General features: G+C 38.4%; 1 protein-coding gene and 1 pseudogene across 1 annotated transcript in view; one reads left to right on the top strand and one right to left on the bottom strand.

The window, feature by feature from the left end:
- Positions 1–20,081, top strand: part of RYR2 (ryanodine receptor 2) — a gene marked incomplete at its 5' end in the record, with an annotated part of 583,561 nt that overhangs the window by 106,374 nt on the left and 457,106 nt on the right. The window contains 3 exons of the mRNA XM_023519246.1: positions 1,649–1,669; positions 10,323–10,337; positions 18,515–18,589. Coding sequence (XP_023375014.1) covers positions 1,649–1,669; positions 10,323–10,337; positions 18,515–18,589 — 111 coding nt within the window. The remainder of the gene's footprint in view (positions 1–1,648; positions 1,670–10,322; positions 10,338–18,514; positions 18,590–20,081) is intronic.
- Positions 17,449–17,892, bottom strand: LOC105888036 (annotated as a pseudogene).

The following is a 20,081-nucleotide window of genomic DNA, read 5'->3' as shown; positions in this document are numbered from 1 at the left end:
ATTGCTACTAATTCTTGCTACTTGAGGAATTGTGTTTCTTTACTGTAATATAGATTCCTAAAGAGCTTTTTTTATGGACCCTAACAAGTATGAGTCTTCATTATAAGTTCTTTATTCTGGAAAAATCCCACAGTACTTTATCTTTGAATTGATGTGTGCGTGTGTGAGTGAGAGAGAGACGGTCTATGTTTAGAAGTGCATATGGTGATAGGATAATATAATGTGTTGATAATTATCAATGTCACTAAAAGATGGCATACTGTTTTTCCAATAAATGTGAAAAAGAGACAAATTCACATGTTCTTGAATTATTATTCTTAGAAATGAATATATATGAGAGTTTGTCTTTTGAAAAGTGGAAAAGTGTGTGATAACTGCCCCATACTGGACAGGCTTCTGTGGCTTCCATTTTTGCCCAGAACCTAACAACATGGGTCCATCAATCCAATAGGATAATGTTTAAAATGAAAAATGGAACTTTATGGAACAGGGAAATATTTTGAAAAGTTTACAGTGAAAACCAGCTATTTTGCATTCAGTAAAGTGTACTTTCTTAAGTAACAATGGTTATTAAAATGCAAAGGCTTTAAAAGGGCTAGGTTTTGAAGAGAATTTTTTGAAGGATAAAGAATTAGGAAAGAAGCCAAAAATGTTCTTTATCAGGGCTTCAGAAAATTCAGTTTATCCTTTTAGGTTGATATTTTTGGTATCACTTGATAACATTTTAAAAATAATTATTTTGTAAGTTGCATTTTATGCACATTCCCTTCTAAGCTTACTAAGGCATTGAGCTCCCTTAGCTATAGCCTAGGATTTTTACCTGTGTATCATTAGCTTCTTACCTGACTATGAAATTTTATAAAGAAGAAAATTACAAATTAAATACATGAAGGGCCTGAAGCAAACCTCAATTTTTACAGGACACGCTATAGATAGGAGGTGAGTTACAGGAACCTACCTTTGAGACAGAGTATGTCTCTCAGCGTTGAAATTTTTATCTGATTAATTTCATAGTCATTCTGGAAAACTGTAAAAGATAGTTTTTGTCATTTTATAGCTTTTTTGTTTGTCCCGTTTACAGTGGAGATATAGTTACTCTTTAAAGAGTCACATAACTTTAGATTAATTGGATTCCTGTGTAACTTCAGAACTATTTGTCAAGGAAGGCCCCTTTTTTATACTGTGAAATTTTATGAAATGCTAGAAAGATTGATGGAAGATACATCTTTAAATGTCATGAGAAAAATTATAATTAGATGCTGTTTCTTGAAATTGATCTTTTTAATGAAATATTTTTTTATAGTTTGAGGAGAATAGTAATTTCATAATCAGGAGGCCAATTATGTTTGAGAATTAGGTAAATGTTTGCTTTTGAATGTATTATATTATCGTTATTTTGTGTACTTGGTGCATTTCCAGCCTGATGAGTTTCGAAGTTCCAATTACTAAATTAATTGAAAATTTTTGTTTCTTTGCTGAGATTAAATGTTACTAATTAAAAGTGTGAATACTGTTTCTTATCGGTTAGAATGGGGAGTAGTTATTGGTGCAAGGATCGCATTTGAATTGATTTAAATGACAGTAATTGAAACATTGCTAGGTACTTATATGTTTGTTTGTTATTTATTTTGGCTTTTTCTTTCCACAGCAAGTTGATGTGGAAAAATGGGTATGTTGTCTCCATGTATTTGCCAAGAAATCGTGATCTAAACATGCATGTCTGCTGTTGCCTCTAATCTTTTTATTTTGCTTCCTGGTGTGGCTTATATTGTTAGTACTCAAACTAACCTCTCTGTTGTCACAAACAAGTATTTTCCAGGTTTCTAATTAGAATCTTACGTATCTGGTGTTGCTTCATCTGTAATGGGGGTATATTCATATTCTCCATCCCCAGAACCCTGTAGTTTTAAAATAACTGGCTTTGTGATGATGACATACTTCAGATAAACTTTTATTATTAATATTGTGTATCTCTTGCCTCCAGACTTCTCTATCTAACCTCAAAATCCCACTGCCCATCCTTATATTTTCTCGTGTACGATAGAAAAGGCAGCTGGACATGTTCAGTCATCTTAAAAAGTGAAGGTGAATCAGTTTGTCATGTAGAAAGGGGAAGTGGCAGGATTTGGGAGGCTCAGGCTGAAGGCCCACACAGTCACAAGTTGGGTACTGCAAACAAGTTACGTGGCTAAACTTGGTCTAAGTTTCCTCATCTGTTAGGAGACGCAGAGGGAGGGAATGCTCCAAGATCCCTTTCAATTTTTTTTCTTTACTTTTTTAAAATTTATTTTTATTTATTTTTTTTATTAAATCATAGCACTGTACATTACTACTATCATGGGGTACAGTGTACTGTTTCTGTCTACAATTTGAAATACTTTCATCCAACTGGTTAACATAGCCTTTGTGTCTTTTTCTTAGTGATTGTGTTAAAACATTTATATTCTACCTTTAGAGGGATTCACATGTACCCTTACAGGATGAACCATAGGCATGATCTCCCTTTCATTTTTTAATACTACAAGATTCTAGATGGAAATTCAAGTCTCTCCAAGACTGATAGCCTCGCTCTACTTTTTTCCCCAAGAGTGTAAAACAGGGAGGCTTCTCACTGTTGAAGTGTTTTGTTTTTCTTTGTTCTGTGTTTTTATAAGATGAATCTTTAAGGTCGACTTCCCTGACGGCTTCATTTCATCTTCATGAGTTTTCCTGGTCTTGGGATCCAATTTTCTCAAGGCAGAATTTTGAGAATTTTTCCATCTTTTCCGGGCCCTTCTGGTAGTGGCTCCCGAACCACTGAGTGCCCACCTGCCTATTTGTGACCCTTATTCTTTACTTCCTTTCAGCCCTTGATAGACCAGGAATTGTTCTTTAAATTTACCATTTTCAGGAGGATGAAACCCATATTGATCTTTGAGAACTACCACTTCTGTCTGTATCTCTGAATTTAAATTCATTATCCTTTGTCACTAAATTATGACTTTCCAACTACTTTCGAAATTCCGTGCCCTTGTCTGTGCCTGTAGCTGAAATTCTGATCTAATCTTCACATTTCTCGCGTCTTGGGAAGGGAAGCCTGCTTCTTGTCACCTGCCCCCCTAGTGTCCCCATCCTAAACTCATGCCTGTTATTTTCCACCTTTTGGAAATATTTCTATTTCCACTGCAGTATTTCTGTGCCATCTCCAGACTGGTATTTCTTGACCAAACACTCAAATTGCTTTTAATTCTTTTGGAAACAGAGAATGTGTTAGAAAATAAAGTCACTTTTCACCATTGTCTGAAAGGATTTCCGTTTGTCCTCTGTGCATTTGGTGATTTTGAATCTGCCTCTCAGTGTTACTTTTTTCTTCCCACCATAATTTCTTACCTCAAAACTTATTTTTATTAAGTTTATGTATAAATCTTTCCAATGGAGGTTGCTTTCCGGTTCTGATAAAAATATCTCACGTATTTTCTGAGCTGAAAATCATGAGAGTTCACGTGGCCAGCGATGAATGAACTTTGTCATCTCCTGCAGGCTCTCTGTGGGCCATAATCAGTCTCCTTGTCTATAGGATAAGAATCTGGAATGCTCCTTCCTTATTCTTAAATATTATTATTACGGTAATGACGAAATATTTAGTGCCAAAATATGAGGGCTGTCCAGAAAGTATGCAGCCATGTACTATGACAAATAGTCTGAAGGACAGCTGGTGCTTTCTGGACGGCCCTTGTGTGTGTTCAGTTAGGAATCATGGAGCGAGAAGATTCTGCTAGTTTGTTATAGGACACTTATGCCCATCACGTATATATGTCTCAGTAAAGTTTAGACTTGAGCTATGTCTTTCTTTGGAGACCCGCACAGTTCAAATCTTATCCTTTGGCCCTCAGAAGTTTGAAATTCTCCTATAACAGGTATACCTTAAAGGGCAATAGAAAATAGCTAACCCCGTGCATGTACCCCAGCATCTGCTTTGTGGGGCTTTATTTCCTCTGCCCCGGGGGTTAAATTAGAACAGGTCCCACGACCTTTCTTGTTCAGAGAGTGAAACACCCCTGAGTCATTTCCAGTCATACAAATCTCATATCAGTAATTAAAATGCCCAGGCCTGTGTCATCAGTGAACTTGAACTTAATTCAAGTGAACTTGTCTGGATTGGCTCAGGGCCCTCCATGCAGCAGCACTGGAGGGAAGGGCATATGGAAAGCTGCTTCCCAGTTGACCCTGCTGAGTTCCTCATCCCTGCCTGGTGCCCAGAGCGTCTACCCTCTCGGGTGCCGTGGGAAGGAGCGAGAGAAGGTTGACAGGAAAGATCTTTTACCATAGTGTCGTGCCCCAGGCTTGTCCGGTGTAGAGCTAACTTCCTTTCTGGGCACTCAGTAGGTGTTTTGGGGGACCTCCATCCCCAGAGTTCCCTGACCTGTGGCTTTCTTGCTGCACCCTCCTGCCCATCTGTGGCAATGACCACTCCCACTGTCCTGTGAGCTCTCAGCTGCCTCTGAGACAGTCCCAGTCTAGTGTGGTCCCCACCTGCTTGTTGGCAGTGCAATCGCTTCCTAGTTGTGGCTGTGGGGGTTATAGCCAGCCTCTTGCCTCTCCGCTTGAGGCATAGTCAGACCCCAGGCCGCAGAGTCCCAGCTCCCAGTCAGAGGTGTCCCTAAAGCCACCCTCACTCTGTATAAGTGAGGGTAAGCTTGGGAGGGAGGGGAGACCCCAGTCTTGCCTGCACCTTTCTCCAAGAGACTGCCTCTTTGCTCCTTGCCTGTTGCGACAGACTGAGGTGGGTGTTCTAAGGGCAGTGTGCCCATTTGCCGCCGCCTCCTTCTGCGTCCCTGCTTGGGTTATGTGACAGTGGAGTGTGGCAGTGAAGATGCTCCTCCACTTACAACTGGTTAGATCTCGAGAAACCCAGCAGAAGTGGAAAATACCAGTTGAAAGGCATTTAATGCACATAAAACCTGCTTAATATCATGGCTCAAAATCGTTGAGCATAAAGCCTATTTTATAGAAAGTGAGACATTTCTTGTAATTTACTGAGTACTGTACTGCAAGTGAAAAACATAGAATCCTGTGTCAGTACTAGCAGTGCGATTCCTACTGGACGCCTATCACGTTCAGACTGTCATCAAGGTGAATGACTAAAAGTTGGAAAGTCCAAAGTCAAGGCCTCGTAGGTTGGGGACCATCTGTGCTTGCCACCGTTTCGTTCTTAGGTAGGCGTCCTGTTACAACATCTGTTCCACATGCTTGTCTAGAGTGCATTTAACACCACCAGGACTCGGAGGAGCCTTAGAGAACTTGGCAAACGTGCAAATAAAAATGGCTTCTTTATAAATTTTCTGATAACACAATTCTGGATAATTCATCACAGGTCCATCTCTCTCTCTCTCTCTCTCTCTCTCTGTCTGTCTCTCTGTCCCCCCAACCCCCATCTTTCTCTTCCTTTCTCCCTCCATTCTCTCCTTTCCCCCCTAATATCCTTTCTTCCTTCATCTCCTTCCCTTTCTCCACCTGTCAGTGCCTTTCTGAATCTCTCTGTACTTTTTTAATCAGAGCCCACAGGGTCATCAAATGCTGCTCTTCATATTTTAAAAGCAAATGCCATTTCTGAGTCTTGGCTAAAGTATAATTAACTATTATTTTCATGTACTTCATCTCCAGACTCCACTAACCTAGAGCCTTGATTTCCAATGCGGGGGCCTAGGATTGAGGGACTGGATGAAGCGGGGTGGGGGGGGTAACAGAGGGTGGAGCAGGTAAAATTGCCTTTGGTGCACGGCTGTCTGAAGACCCGATGAGTCTTACACAAATAATTCCTCCTTTTAAAAAATACGTTCATGCTATTGTAATTGTTAAAATACAAAATCATTTCAAATGTTCTTAGTTGTTATTGAAACAAATTATGCATTTGTGTTTGTGAAATGCCTTAATGCTATCAGGTGTTTGAAATGGTTTTAAAAATATATATGGAATATTCTATTTTCTGATCCAGGCAATTTTGGGGTGTGTAGGTGGTACTCCGAATATAGGATGGCTTGACATATCTTCAGGTCACGATTTTCCCTATGTCCTCTATAGAGATCAACTTGTTGGTTTTTGATTTAGAGAAATTCTTTATCAAGTTGAACTTAGAAAAGAAGAACGCCCTAGACAGCTCTTCCTCTTCATGCTTTAGACATTCCTGAAATTCTGTGTTTAAAAGCATGGGCCACATCGTGATAAAATGTTAGGACTTACAGCAACTTGTAAGAGTCATTTATTTTCCTTCTGAAGAAGAACTAAAAAGTATATAAGGGGGCTGTCTGGACAGTGTCCAGCCAATGGTAAATGTAATAAACGTCTCTATTTTTCAGAGTACATGGCTGGATACTATCTTGACAGCCCTCATGTGTGCATAGTGTACGTCAAATCCATTATTCTCAAAAGACAAGGCATCCCTGGGCCAGTGCAGTGGCTCACACCTATAATCCTAGCATGGTGGGAGGCCGAGGCTGGTGGTTTGCTTGAGCTAAGGAGTTTGACACCAGCCTGAGCAAGAGTGAGACCCTGTCTCTGTGAAAAATAGAAAAACTAGTGGGGTGTTATAGTGGGCACCTGTAGTACCAGCTCCTCAGAAGACCAAGGGATGGGAATGGCCTGAGCCCAAGACTTATAGGTTGCTGTGAGCCATCATGGTGCCACAGCACTCTAGCCTGGACACAGAGTGAGACTCTGTCTCAGAGAGAGGGAGAAAGAGAGAGAAGGCATCCCTTTTAAATATTGTCTGTGTGGAGTTGCTGACAGGTTGAAAACAACACCAATTACTACAAATCTGCCTAAAGAAAAAGCAGAGTGGATTCTTTGTAAATGTATCTTCATGTTCAAATAACTAGATGGCAGTGTTAGTCCTCAGCATGCGATGCGAGAACATTACTGTGAGACATGTCATCATGTGTATGATGGCTCTTCAATAGCACTGGATGAGACTCTTTCAGAGGCTTTGTGGACCTACAATCCACATGTCTGTTTCAGCAGTGAAGCCCTAGAAAGTGAAGCATTTCTGTAGGATATTTTGATTCAACAAATGATAGTTGAGGTTTTTTTCACAAAATGCTTCACTATCAGAATGCTGTTAGTATATGATGATACATACTTGGAACTCAAAATTCTTAATGTTCCATTCCTGTTGTCTTCTAGAAATTGCTAGGTGCATCCTTCATTAAACATAGCAACTTACACCACGTTGTTGGTGGTGAAACACACTTTCCTCTTCCCCACTAGTGAAATCTGCTAGATAATTCCTCACAGAGGAGAGGTTACCAATTGGATGATGATGGAGAATCCTTGCATCTTGATGTATAGAAAAGATGGCAGAAGGCTTAAACTTAATGGAAATTTTATAAGCACAGTAGAATATTTTCCCTCCTTAATGGAGACTTTATGTGGAAGGACTTCTGAGCCTAAAATTTACCCTATTCTCTGTTCTCCCAGATCATTGCATTGGATAATTCTTTGTAATGTCAAGCCCACAATGTTTATTGCTTGGTTGCTAATTCCTTATCTCCGTAATTTTTGAGGAGACATTCCAATAAAAGTTATTCTATAAGTCCTAGGAGGGGTCATTAGGAGTATTCATTTTTAGAATCAGTTTCTATTAAAAAAATCAAAGTTGAGGGTGGTGCCTGTGGCTCAAAGGAGTAGGGCCCCGGCCTTATATGCTGGAGGTGGCAGGTTCAAACCCAGCCCCCGGCCAAAAACTGCAAAATAAATAAATAAAAATTAAAATAAATCAAAGTTGAAATGAAAAGAGATAATTAGGATAGAGGGGCTCTTCTATGTCACCTGAATTACTGTTTCTTTCTTTGCACCAATAGCAGATAAAATATAGTTCAGTATTCTCTTGATTGCCAATGTTTGTTAACATTTTTCTGAATGAGGTATTGCTATTTGATTTTTTTCTTTTACTCATAATCATTCGCACTTGCTGAGAAAAAATCCTAGAGTTATTTCAGATTTACTTTATTAAGTGACTCATGTTTTGGACCAAAGAGGGTTTTGTTTCTTTTTGTCATCTGTGGGACACCCGGAACCATCTCTGTGTTAAAATGTACCCATAGCAATTTCTTTTCTTGGTTTTCCTGTTAATGTACCATGATGGTTATGCCCTCAACTCTTTCTCATATTTGGAGCTTCATTTGACCTCTCAGTTCTGAAATAATCTAACTCTGGGACACTCAGTTACTGCCACTTGCAAATTTTACCATAAACAACTCAATTTCCCCCTTTGTGTTTTTGTGCAAATTGATCATCATCCAAAAAAGTTCTTCTTAGACAGAAAGTAGGTTGAATCCATGCTGCGTGCCTGGACTAGGACTGCCCTTGCTGTCATCCCTTATTCTGTTTTGTTGAGTGAAATTTTACTCGTCTGATGTAATTTGTATGAGTGAAATAAATAATTTTTGTTAAAATCATTTTAAGCAAAATGTTATATCCTCCCCACCCAAAGAGGCTGTTTTCTTCAGTATTAGCCCTTGTATGTGAGTTTCTTTTTTTTTTTCATTTATGTCAACTTTTGAAGGGTCTTTGTTACTCCTTTTCTGTTGGTTACTTTTGATCATACCTAAGTGGGGTTTACCCTGAGATGAAAGTAATACATTCATCCTTTTTGTTTTTCTGTGTTTGGCTTTCGTCTTCGCCCTTAAGCGATCTCTTCTGAATATCTCATGATGGCATAACTTTGGTAATATCTAGCACTTAAGCGAAATTGAATTAAAGTGATTTGTAAAAAAAAGTTATTATCAACATTGCCACAAATATCACTAAGGATCATTCGTGTTCTTGATTATCTTTTGAAAATGGCACGTGTCTGTTCCATCTCTTCTTTCTCATTCTACAGATGGATGTTTTATTATTTGCTAATTCGCAGTATTCCTTCTATTTTATTGTATAGGTAGATGACTTTTCTTCCTGGTCCGGCCCTTCCTGTAGTCAGACACAACTTAGAATCTGAATAGCAGAGCTTGGTAACTCTACTGAGCACTCTTTTTGCAGTCAACTACAATTTTAAAGCAGTTCAACTTTGATGAATGTCAAAATCACCCTGAGAACATTTTTTTAAAGAAAAATCCCTAAAACCTAGCTCAATGAAAAAAACAAAAAAACCCAAACCTCATAAAGAAAGTATCTGTTATAAACTGTGTGTTACAGCAAAATGTTAGATTCTTATGCTTCTCTGAATTAAAGTTTAAAAGTGAATTTTTGCCTCATTCTTCATGGGGCGATGTCTCTGTCATTAGTGAGTCACATGTAGGTGTGTGATTGGTCAGTTTCAAGATGGAAAATGTTTTCTGATATCACTTACCACTAACATTTATAAAAATGTAACTAAGCATCCTACATTTTCCAAGCCAAAAATGAAAATGTTCTTTACAATTTTCCCTTAAAATTAATAACCTTGAAAATGAAATTAGTCTGAACGGAATTTCTTAAGGCAAGTATGTTTAGGGAAAAGCTGAAATATTTCTAATTATCCATATTAGAAAATTTTCCTTTCAAACGAAAGTGTCTGTGCAGATCTTTTCTCCGTAGGGCTTAGACACGCTCCTGACAACTAAATGCAGCCCTCAGTTGGGAAACACATCATTTTTTTCTTCTTTTTCATCTGTGTAAGAATAAGGAGTCAAAGAAACTTTAGAAGTCTAAAGAAAAATGAAGGAATACACACAGACACACAAGCAGATATTCACATTAGGTTTTAGAGAAGAATAAATGAATGATTGTAACTCGTGAAAAGACTGTGTCATTTTAAGAGAAAATGTTTTATGATTATTTTCTCTGAAATTCACCTCTCACAATATGTCGTGTCTAAGAAACTGCTTCCTATTACTTTGCATGAAATCTGAGCAGCTTATTGCAGCTAACTAGTTTAGAATCTGTTTCTAATCTGCTTAATTACCTAGGTTGCTGTTTATATCACTGCATTGTTATGCAGACTATGAAATGAAAGGTTTTTTTTTTCTTTAAAAAAAAAGCATTTTTAGAGGTTAGATTTAAGGTTGTATTTTTGTTCATGCTTGGGTATGTTGCCAATCAAATCACACATTAAAGCAGCATGCTTTCCCAGAATAAGGAAGAGCTAATGTAAAGACATTTTAAGAGAGAGTTTGGCTTGCTGCAGCTTTTCTCTAGCATGTAGTTGGAATTAAGTTTCGTTGCAACAACACAGTGAATGTGTTTTTTATGTTTATTGTTTATCTAGCTCCACTTATAGTAGTGGAGTCCTTATAAATGAGAGGTATTTTTCAGTGTCTTTGAAATGATGTCTATTTAATATTTTCTCTCTTTTCCTTATGCCCCTACAGAAATTCATGATGAAGGTAAGGCCTTGATTCATCTGTTGTATTTCTAAAACTTTGTGTTTTTTAATTATGGTTTTATGGATTAGGTGTGTGTTTTTGAGTTCATGCTCCTTTTTTTCACATTTTAAAGTTTTTAAAAAATTAAATGTTAGAAATTTCCTTTTTATTAAATCATAGCTGTGTACATTAATGCAATCATGGGGTACAATGTGCTGGTTTTATGTACAATTTGAAATGCTTTCATCAAACTGGTCAACACAGCCTTCACAGCATTTTCTTAGTTATTGTGTTAAGACATTTATATTTTACACCTAGTAAATTTCACATGTACCCTTGTAAGATACACTGTAGGTGTGGTCCCCAATGAATTTAAATAAATCACATGTTTAGAATTAACAAACAACATCTGACATCTCTGGGAAACATTGTAATGTTAAGTTTAATTAGTCAACTGCTGGAATTTCTCTTACTAAAGTGAATTTTTTCTGTAGCTCTTTATTTGGAACTCTCCCTCTGGGAGTTTTGTTGTCTATTTTGTGTTGAAGCACTCTTGCCTGAAGACAGTGGGAAATTCTTATGCTGGGAAATCAGGAGAGACACCAAGAAACTAAGCCTCCCTCCTCCAGAAGAAGGGAAAATAATTCAGCTTCTTTTTATTTCTCAACTAAATCAGAAAAACAAAAAGACAAAAGTAAAACACGTGGCCCTATCATTTTGAAAGAATATGTAGAGGGCAAGAAGATCAGAATAGAATTATTTTGGGATATAGAGCAGAAAATTTTTGTTTCATTTTTACATACCTACCACATTTCTCCTGTAATATTCATGAAATTTACTTTTTTGTCTTAAAAGCTGAGAAACATTAGAAAAATTTATTTCTGTAAGTTAATAAAGGCTTAATTTCGTTTCAAAAAAATGTCATTTCAAAAGATATAAACTCTGAGAGGTATGAAATCATGATTTTGGATGTAGGCCAGGGGCAGTGGCTCTTGCTTATAATCATAGCACTTGAGGAAGTCAAGGCAGAAGGTATATTTAAGGCCAAGATTTCTGGAGTAGCTAGGGAAATAAGAGTGAGACCCCATCTCTACAAAAATTTTTAAAAAAATTAACCAGGTGGTTGGGAATGGTGGCTCACACCTTTAATCTTAGTGCTCTGGGAGGCTGAGGGGAATGGATTGCCTGAGCTCAGGAGTTGGGAGACCAGCCTAAGCAAGAGCAAAACTCCAATTCTACTAAAAAAAAAAAAAAAAAGGCAAGAGAATTGCTTAAGCCCAAGAGTTTGAGGTTGCTGTGAGCTATGACATCACCACACTCTATTGAGGGCAATAAAGTGAGGTTCTTGTCTCAAGAAAAAGAAAAAATTAACCAGGTGTGGTGACATGTCCTGTACTCCCAGCTACTTACTTAGAAGGCTGAGACTGTTAGCTTGAATCCAGGTTTTCAAAGCAGCAGTAAGCTATGATCATTCAAAGCCAGACCCTGTCTCTTTAAAAAAGAAAAGAAAAGAAAAACAACCACTTTGGATGTAGATTGAAATGTTCCTTTAAAGAAAGGGAAGCCTACTCTTGTCAGTGTATTCAATTACTTAGGTGAATCATTCATTCATATCTTATGAAACTCTAAACCAGGTACCAGGAAAGTAGCCCAAACTGGAACTATTCACTAAACAATAATAATTTGGCAGTTTGGATGGGATGACAGAATAAAGCATTTCTTTTTTTTTTTTTTTTCTTTGAGACAGAGTCTCACTCTATTGCCCTGGATAGAGTGCTGTGGTGTCATAGCTCACAGCAACCTCAAATTCCTAGGCTCAAGTGATTCTCTTTCCTCAGCCTCCCAAGTAGCTGGGACTACAGGTGCCTGCCACAGCACCTGGATGTTTTTAGAGACAGGGTCTCATGCTTGCTCAGGCTGCTCTTGAACTCCTGATCTCAAGCAGTCTACCCACCTTGGCCTTCCAGAGTGCTAGGATTATAGGCATGAGCCACTGCCCCCAGCCTAGAAGGCATTTCTTTGAAGCCATCTATCAACAATGACATAGAACATCTTCCAAAAATGTCAAATAACTCTACCTCTGAGTTTTCAGCAGGAAATTTTATAATTCTATTGTGAAATGAGGACATTAACTGTTAAATTAGACGGATCATGAAACAGGGGGTTTGGCTGGGAAAATAAGTATTATAAACAGCAGAAAAACATGAATATTTCCTCTCCCTGTAAATATTAATGAATAGCTAAGGAAATTCAGTTTGAAAAAGTTCAGTTTTTCCGAGCTAAATCTGCAATTCCTGTGTCCATTTTATCATCTTACCCTTATTCCAGTCTCCCATCCAATGCCATATCCACCACCCCTTGGGGGAGTGGAAGGAAATACTTAACCTGAAATGAATATCTCAAGCCCATTTGTAAGAGCAGATTCATGTAAAAACCAGTGCAAATAGAAAGATCAGTTGAAACTAGGTGGTGTGCCTAAATTCATTAGGTTCTGGTTTTTGTTCAACTGTCAGGCCGAAGGCCAATGGCTAGTCACATGCCTGTGGTCAGTGATCTGGGAAGATTTGAGTTTGGGAGACAGGTAGATGCTATCTTGTTGCAGAAGCCCATTTCTGCTGGTTGGTGTTGAACATTGATGACTTAGTATCCTAGGCCTGATCCATTCCCTCAGGAGACTTTTGGGGAAGTCACCGTCACAAGTTAAGCCATTCAGTGTCACGCAGCTGTGTTGACCTTGTTCAACCGGCTTTGTCAACACATTGTGAACTGAAGCTGACAGTCTCATTGATTATTACAACCATCTGGGACCCTCTTGTGTGAGTTCCTCCTTAAAGGGGGCAGGACTATTTGAAAATGTCCTGGTGGTAGAGACCCATAGGTGGGCGGGAATGCCAGCCCACACCCTGTACTGTTGCTGTGTGTCTCGTGCTGTTGGTATTTCTGTCCATAAGTCATTCTCAGACGATGGGAAGGGTTACATGCAGAGATATGTTTATTCTTCTCCCCGAAGCAACTGATACTTTTATTTGTAAATATCACTATTTGTATTTGAAGGTAAAATGAAAAACTTCTCAACTCAGATCTGAGCACTATGAAAGAAGTTCTTTTACATCGATTTCTTTCTGTTGCCTATGATATTTCTTATTAGGATGCTGTTCAGGATTGCTTGAAGTAATGAAGTCCTTTTAACTTCTGAAATCACATATTATCACAGTCAAGGGATACAGACAAATTCTCCTGTGGAGTCCAGTTCATTTTTTTAAGGTCTCTTGCAGAATAATGGCCTAGAATTATAAGAAATGCCCTGTGTTGATTATTACAACATTTTTGTACAGAAAAGATGACTGGGAAAGCAAAACACCTTAAAATATTTAGGTATTATATAGTTAGTAAATTAATTAGCTTTAATCAATAATAATAGGTGTACATAAAATGCTAATAAGAAAATACATAGACAACTATTTTAAATTACACACGAACTTTACGGACACCCTGTATATTGCAAACATATACAGTTATTCCGCTATATCCATGAGGGATTGGTTCTAGGGCTGCTCACGGGTGCCAAAGTCCATGGAGGCTCAAGTCTCTTGTAGGAAATAGTGTGGTAATTGCATGCAACCTACACTCATCACTTGCGTGCTTTAATTTAGCTCTAAATAACTTGTAATACCTAATGTAATATAAATGCTATATAAATGTTATCCTCTATAACTTTAAAATTATATTATTTTAATTATGGCATTATTGTATTTTTTTCCTGAATATTTTCCGTCCTAAGTTGGTTGAAGCCATAGATGCAAAATCTGCAGATATGGAGGGTTCATTGTCTTTTAAAAAGATCCAAAAGGGGCATTGCCCACAGCTCACTGGCTAGGGTGTCAGCCATATATACTGAGGTTGGCAGGTTTGAGTCCAGCCTGGGCCTGCTGAACACAATGGCAACTACAACCAAAAAATAGCCAAGTGTTGTGGTAGGTGCCTATAGTCCCAGCTACTTGGGAGGGTGAGGCAAGAGAATCACTGAAACCCAAGAGTTTGAGGTTGCTGTGAGCTGTGACACTACAGCACTCTACAGAGGGCGACATAGTGTCTCAAACAAAAAAAAAATCCAAAACAAATAAACAACGAAAAACATATCAAGCCAGTAATTTTCATGTGTGTATAAACCTCCTTAGTTATATATATATGTGTGTTTATGTATGTGCACAAGCACTCATGTATTTTTATATATACAAGGGCTTTCCAGAAAGTATCCAGCCATTGTTTATGCTGGTTTTCATATTACATGCTAGATATGTATAAATAAAATGTGGAGGAAAAACTTTACTACAAAAGGAGAAATTTTTGCTTAAATTCAAGACCTTGTCTTTCCCTTTAAAAAATTATTTTGAGATAAGATTGGGTTATAGCTTGAAAGGGGAGAGGGAGGGGAGGGGGGAGGATGGGTGGAGGGAGGGTGATTGATGGCAACACACCTATGGTTCATCTTACAAGGGTACATGTGAATCTTTCTAAATGTAGAATATAAATGTCTTAACACAATAACTAAGAGGATGCCATGAAGGCTATGTTAACCAGTTTGATGAAAGTATTTCAAATTGTATATAAAACCAGTACACTGTACCCCATGACTGCATTAATGTAATTAATTTAATTAAAAAAAAGAAAATAGGAAGAAATTATGTCTTATAACATACAATGCTATGTAAATTATTAAATTCCAATCCATATTGTTGAATGCCATATAATACCACAAAATCTTTGGTCTTACTAGATGAAAAAAAGGTGAATGTAAAGATTTTTTTTTAATGAAAGGAAAAAAGTAAAATTAGATTTGATTTGAAAAAAAATATTTTGATTGGTTTGACTGTCAAATGTTGTCAGAGTTCAGCTGGATTTTATAGCTTTGGGACTTGAACCTATTGTGAAAAGGTGAGCTTCTACCACAGTAATTCAAACCACACAAAGTAAATAAAATTGTTCTTGGCCCCAATAAATGAAATATATTATAGAAAACTACTCTCTAAAGAGTACCTCTTTCTGTGAAGAAATGTAATTTTTCAAAGAGGGTTTTTCCCTTTCCTCAGTATGTGAAAAAAATGATTTTTAAAAAAGTTTTTCTTATCATTTTAATACTTTCATTATCTGTTTACAGAATGATTTTCAGTTCTTTCAAATATAACATAGAAAGAAGGTTATTTTAAGAAATTATATGGAGAAATATAGAGATGGTATATTTTTTGGAAAAAGAGTATAATACTTTTGGGTATTAAAGAACTTTCTTCTGCACTTAAGGTATAGGTCAGTATCATCACTGTTATCCTTAAGATTTTTAGAGACCTCCTTTTCCTGTAAAAGGAAGTGTAAACTGCTTTGTTGGGTACCAGCACCAACTTGGGGTTCTCTCCCAGTGGTTTGATCAAGGTGCAGGGATAAAGAAAATTCAAGAGACAAAGGGAAAGTTTAGAGTTTTGCTGGGTCAGGAGGCTTGGTGCCTTTCTTCTTGGTGAGGCCTAACACACGTGCAGCGTCCTGCCCCAGGCTAGCTCCGTTTTTAGTTCATACCTCTTTGTTTGACTCATAAGTCATTAAGGCAAACAATTCTGATCTGGTTCTTGCTGTGCTTGCATTTTTCTAACCAAACTACTTAACTATGTTAATTGGATGGATTGACTTTTTAGTTTTATTGCTCTGATCTTTAACACACAGTATGGGACTGTGAAAGAGTCTGAGAGCAGGGTGTCAGAGAAGACCCCAAATAAGCCACCCACACAAATCACAGAAGTGACAATACTCGAGAAACTTGTTGCTCAGACAGACAGACGCTTCTGGTCATACCAAGGTGACAGAAGAAAAGGCATGCTTTATCTCCTTATCTGGTCTGGAGCGTAGTTTGCCTTCTTTGACAAAGTTGAAGCATTCTGCGTATCTAGTTTTACCAGAAATCACTCCCTCATCACAGAACAAATAGCCTATCTGCCGGTCTGGTGAGTCTTGCCTGCTTAGAGACCTCCAAGGCTGTGAGGCTGCGGAGTTGCACTGGGGCAGGGGTGAAATTCCAGCAAGACACTTAAACAGTTTTAAAGGGGCCAGACCTCCAGCAGCAGCATTGTGTTGGGTTCAGGGTTCTTCTGAATCCACTTCGCTCCTGTTTCTGTTGTCCTTTGCCCATCCTCTGCAATCCTTTTCTTTTCTTTCTTTCTTTTTTTTTTTTTTGGCTGGGGCGGGGCTTGAACCTGCCACCCCCGGTGTATGGGGCCAGCACCCTACTCCTTGAGCCACAGGCGCCACCCCAGTGGCCTATTTCTTTCTTTCTTTTTTTTGCAGTTTTTGGCCAGGGCTGGGCTTGAACCCACCACCTCCGGCATATGGGGTCAGCGCCCTACTCCTTTGAGCCACAGGCGCCGCCCCCCATGCAATCATTTTCTTAATTCAACTCTTATCTTATAACTAATACTTGTGTATTGGTCTCAGGCTTAGGAACTCATTACAAGCAATGCAAACACATCAAGATCTGACTCTTCCCTTAGACACTCCCCATGCACCTGCTCTCCTCGGCACAATACTCTCTACCTTTCACGATCAGTCCTTGATCTATTCTATAATTCCTGTTAGGTTTCTCTGTACAACCCAACACTACAATTCCAGGGTCCCTTTGTTCTCAAACACTTTGCAATTATATCTCATGATACTTTTGTGCAGACTGCTCACCCAGCCTGAACTGGACTCTCCTGTCCAGTTTTTCATTCAACAAATGTTTATTGAGTGCTTACCGTGGTCTGAGGTTGTGCTCACAGTGGAGCTGAAGTGATAATCAGGACAAAGGCCTCGTCCTGGAGGAGATCTTAGGCTGGCCAAGGAAAGGTTCTTACATGGTAGTGTGAAAAGGCCCATATGCGGGTGCATACCTAGGGCTGTAGGAGCACAGCTTTAAACAAACCTGATGAACTTCATGGAGGAGGCAAGGCAGCCTTTTACCGTAGTTTTAAAACATAGTTTTTTTTTTTTTTTTTTTTGAAGTTTTTTGCTGGGGCTGGGTTTGAACCAGCCACCTCTGGCACATGGGGCCAGAGCCCTACTCCTTTGTGCCACAGGTGCCTCCCTAAAACAGAGGTTTTTTTTGGGGGGGGGGATCACCCATGTTTTAATGTTTTCTAGAAATATACTGGAGAATCATGCAATGCTGCCAGCCTTGGAGGCAATCCTTGGCCACAAGTCTGCACACTCCTTGGCAACTGGTCCAGTAATGGCAGAACCTTTCATTTTACCTTTATTGTTTACTACGACCCTGCATAATCTTCAAAATAAAGAAACACACGTCTTTTTCTCCGGTGTGACTTCTGCTGTCGTATTACCACTGCCGGATGAACTTCCTTTCTGGGCTCTGGTTTGCCTTTCTTAATGTGACCGTCACCATGTCACCCACACCAGCAGCAGGAAGTCTGTTGAGTTGTCCCTTGGTCCCCTTCACAGAGATGATACACAGATTTTTGGCTCCTGTGTTGGCAGCACAGTTGATCACAGCTCCTACTGGAAGACCCAGGGAAATCTGGAATTTCACACCAAAGGACATCGCTTCAACATCTTGGATGACCGGAAAAGGACAGAAAGCTAAGACATAGTTTTTAAGGCAGGAAAGACTCTAGAGTCAGGGCACATCATGTTCAAGACAGGCCTGCATCACACCTGTGTGGCAGACTCAGGGAGGGGAGAGTGTTTGGGTTTGTCTGGGGCATAGGATAGCGGGTGATGAGGCTAGAAAGGACTGAGGCTAAATGTCTCTGTTCTTGTACTTCTCAAAGTGTGGTCTCTGGACCAACAGCATCAGCATCACCTGTCGTATCTACCGCAGACTAACTGAATCAGAATCTCAGCAGTAAGGCCCAGGAATCTGTTCTGACAAGTTCCCCAGGTGATCTATGAACATGCTAAATGGTGATAATTCTTTGCTGAAATCAAATTTATTCTCTAAGAACCAGATCAAATGGTAACCCCACCGTGGAGGTTTTCTTGTGAGTTTTATTCTGATTTAAGCATTGATTTCTGCAGTAGTAGACTTGGCTTGTCTGCAGTAGCTCTGACTGTGGGGATACCTTCCTGTGACACTTCCTGGAGGGCAAGGGAGCATTTTATTGACTTAACTTACTCATGGATGTTTTTCTCTTCTCTCCCCTTCCGTTCTCTTCTCCGTGCAGACTGCTCAAGGTGGTGGCCATCGGACACTCCTTTATGGACACGCCATACTGTTGCGTCATTCCTATAGCGGCATGGTGAGTAAATGTTCTGATTTCCTCTCCTGCAGTCGGGCTGATCCGTAGAGGTACTCGGTGGGGAAATGTTGGTAGTATCTCAACAATGGTTCGAATGAGGTTGGATGTGATATGTATGTACCCTGTTTAGTTTTCTCATTTAAAGGATAAAGGTTAGCTTAGATGACCTTTAAGATCCTCAGGTCCTATATTTACACACTCCTGTATTAAATATCTTTACTGATAGAGTTGCTATAGGAGGAGAGAGGTATAAGTCCAATAGGAATTATTTCTCTTTTCTGATTTTTTAAATGGCTCATCTATTAGAGAATTAAAGTGTCTTTACTAAAAGCTAAGATTTAAAAATCTACCTGTGAACACCAATGTCAATTCTGCTCATTAACCTCTTTTCTTTTTAATGAGGTGCTTTGTTTCTCCAAATCAGGTCCTCCTTTCATCCAGTTAAATATTGGACTTGCCTCAGGCATCATTTTCTCTTTTTATATCTCCTATATATTTAAAAAAAAAACCCTCACATATATATTTTTACATATCTTATAAATACTTCAATATACTTTTGCATATTATATATGCCATTGATCCTTGCCAGTATGGGAGTTAGAGATGCTGACTCCCCACACAGTTGAAGATCTATGTATAACTTTTACCCAAAACTTAGCTACTAATAGCCTGCTGTTGACTAGAAGTCTTGCTGATGACACAGATTAGTACATATTTTATAAGTTATATGTACTATAAACTGTATTACAATGCATTAAACTAGAGAAAATAAAATATTAAGAAAATCACAAGGAAGAATATATATTTCCAGTTACTAAGAGGATCATAAAGATCTTCATCCTTGTCATCTTTGTACTTCATCGACTGGAGAGGATGAGGGAGAGGAGGGGCCGGTCTTGCTGTCTCCGGGCAGCACAGGCAGAAGAAAATCTGTATAGTTGGACCCAGGTAGTTAAAAACCATAGTGCTTAAGGGTCACCTGTATGTAAACTATGTAAAAATATGGAAAATTTTTCATTCCATTCTTTTAAAAGCTTTATGAAATTACAAAAGCAATACATATTTATTCTAAGATGTTTGGATGTAATTTAATGAAAAAGTTATTTGACTACACTAATAAGAGAAGCTGGTAGGACCTTAAAAAAGAAATTTAACTATTCTCTGTTCTTAATTTTTTCTAACTGAGATCTTAGTGCATGATCTGATTTAAATCCTGATTTTCAAAATATAACACAAGCATTTTTCGTGTTATTTGAACAGTTCATCAACGTAATTTCAGTTGGCTATACAATAGTTCAGCATCTGGAAGTATAATAATTGTTCATTTTTAAAAATATAGGAAGAGAAGTGTAAGAAATGTAAAATCATGATTCAATAATATCACTTCTTGTAGTATATTATGTCACATAAATAGGTCAAATAAGAAAGACTGTGATAATACTTAGTAAAAGTAAGTATTGATGATTATTTTCTTTATGATAAAGCATATCAA

The sequence above is a fragment of the Otolemur garnettii genome, unplaced genomic scaffold, assembly GCF_000181295.1.
Source record: "Otolemur garnettii isolate 467f Iridium unplaced genomic scaffold, OtoGar3 scaffold00165, whole genome shotgun sequence".
Taxonomy (NCBI): Eukaryota; Metazoa; Chordata; class Mammalia; order Primates; family Galagidae; genus Otolemur; species Otolemur garnettii.
Note: the sequence above shows the minus strand (reverse complement) of the source record. Positions and strands in the feature narration are given on the sequence as shown.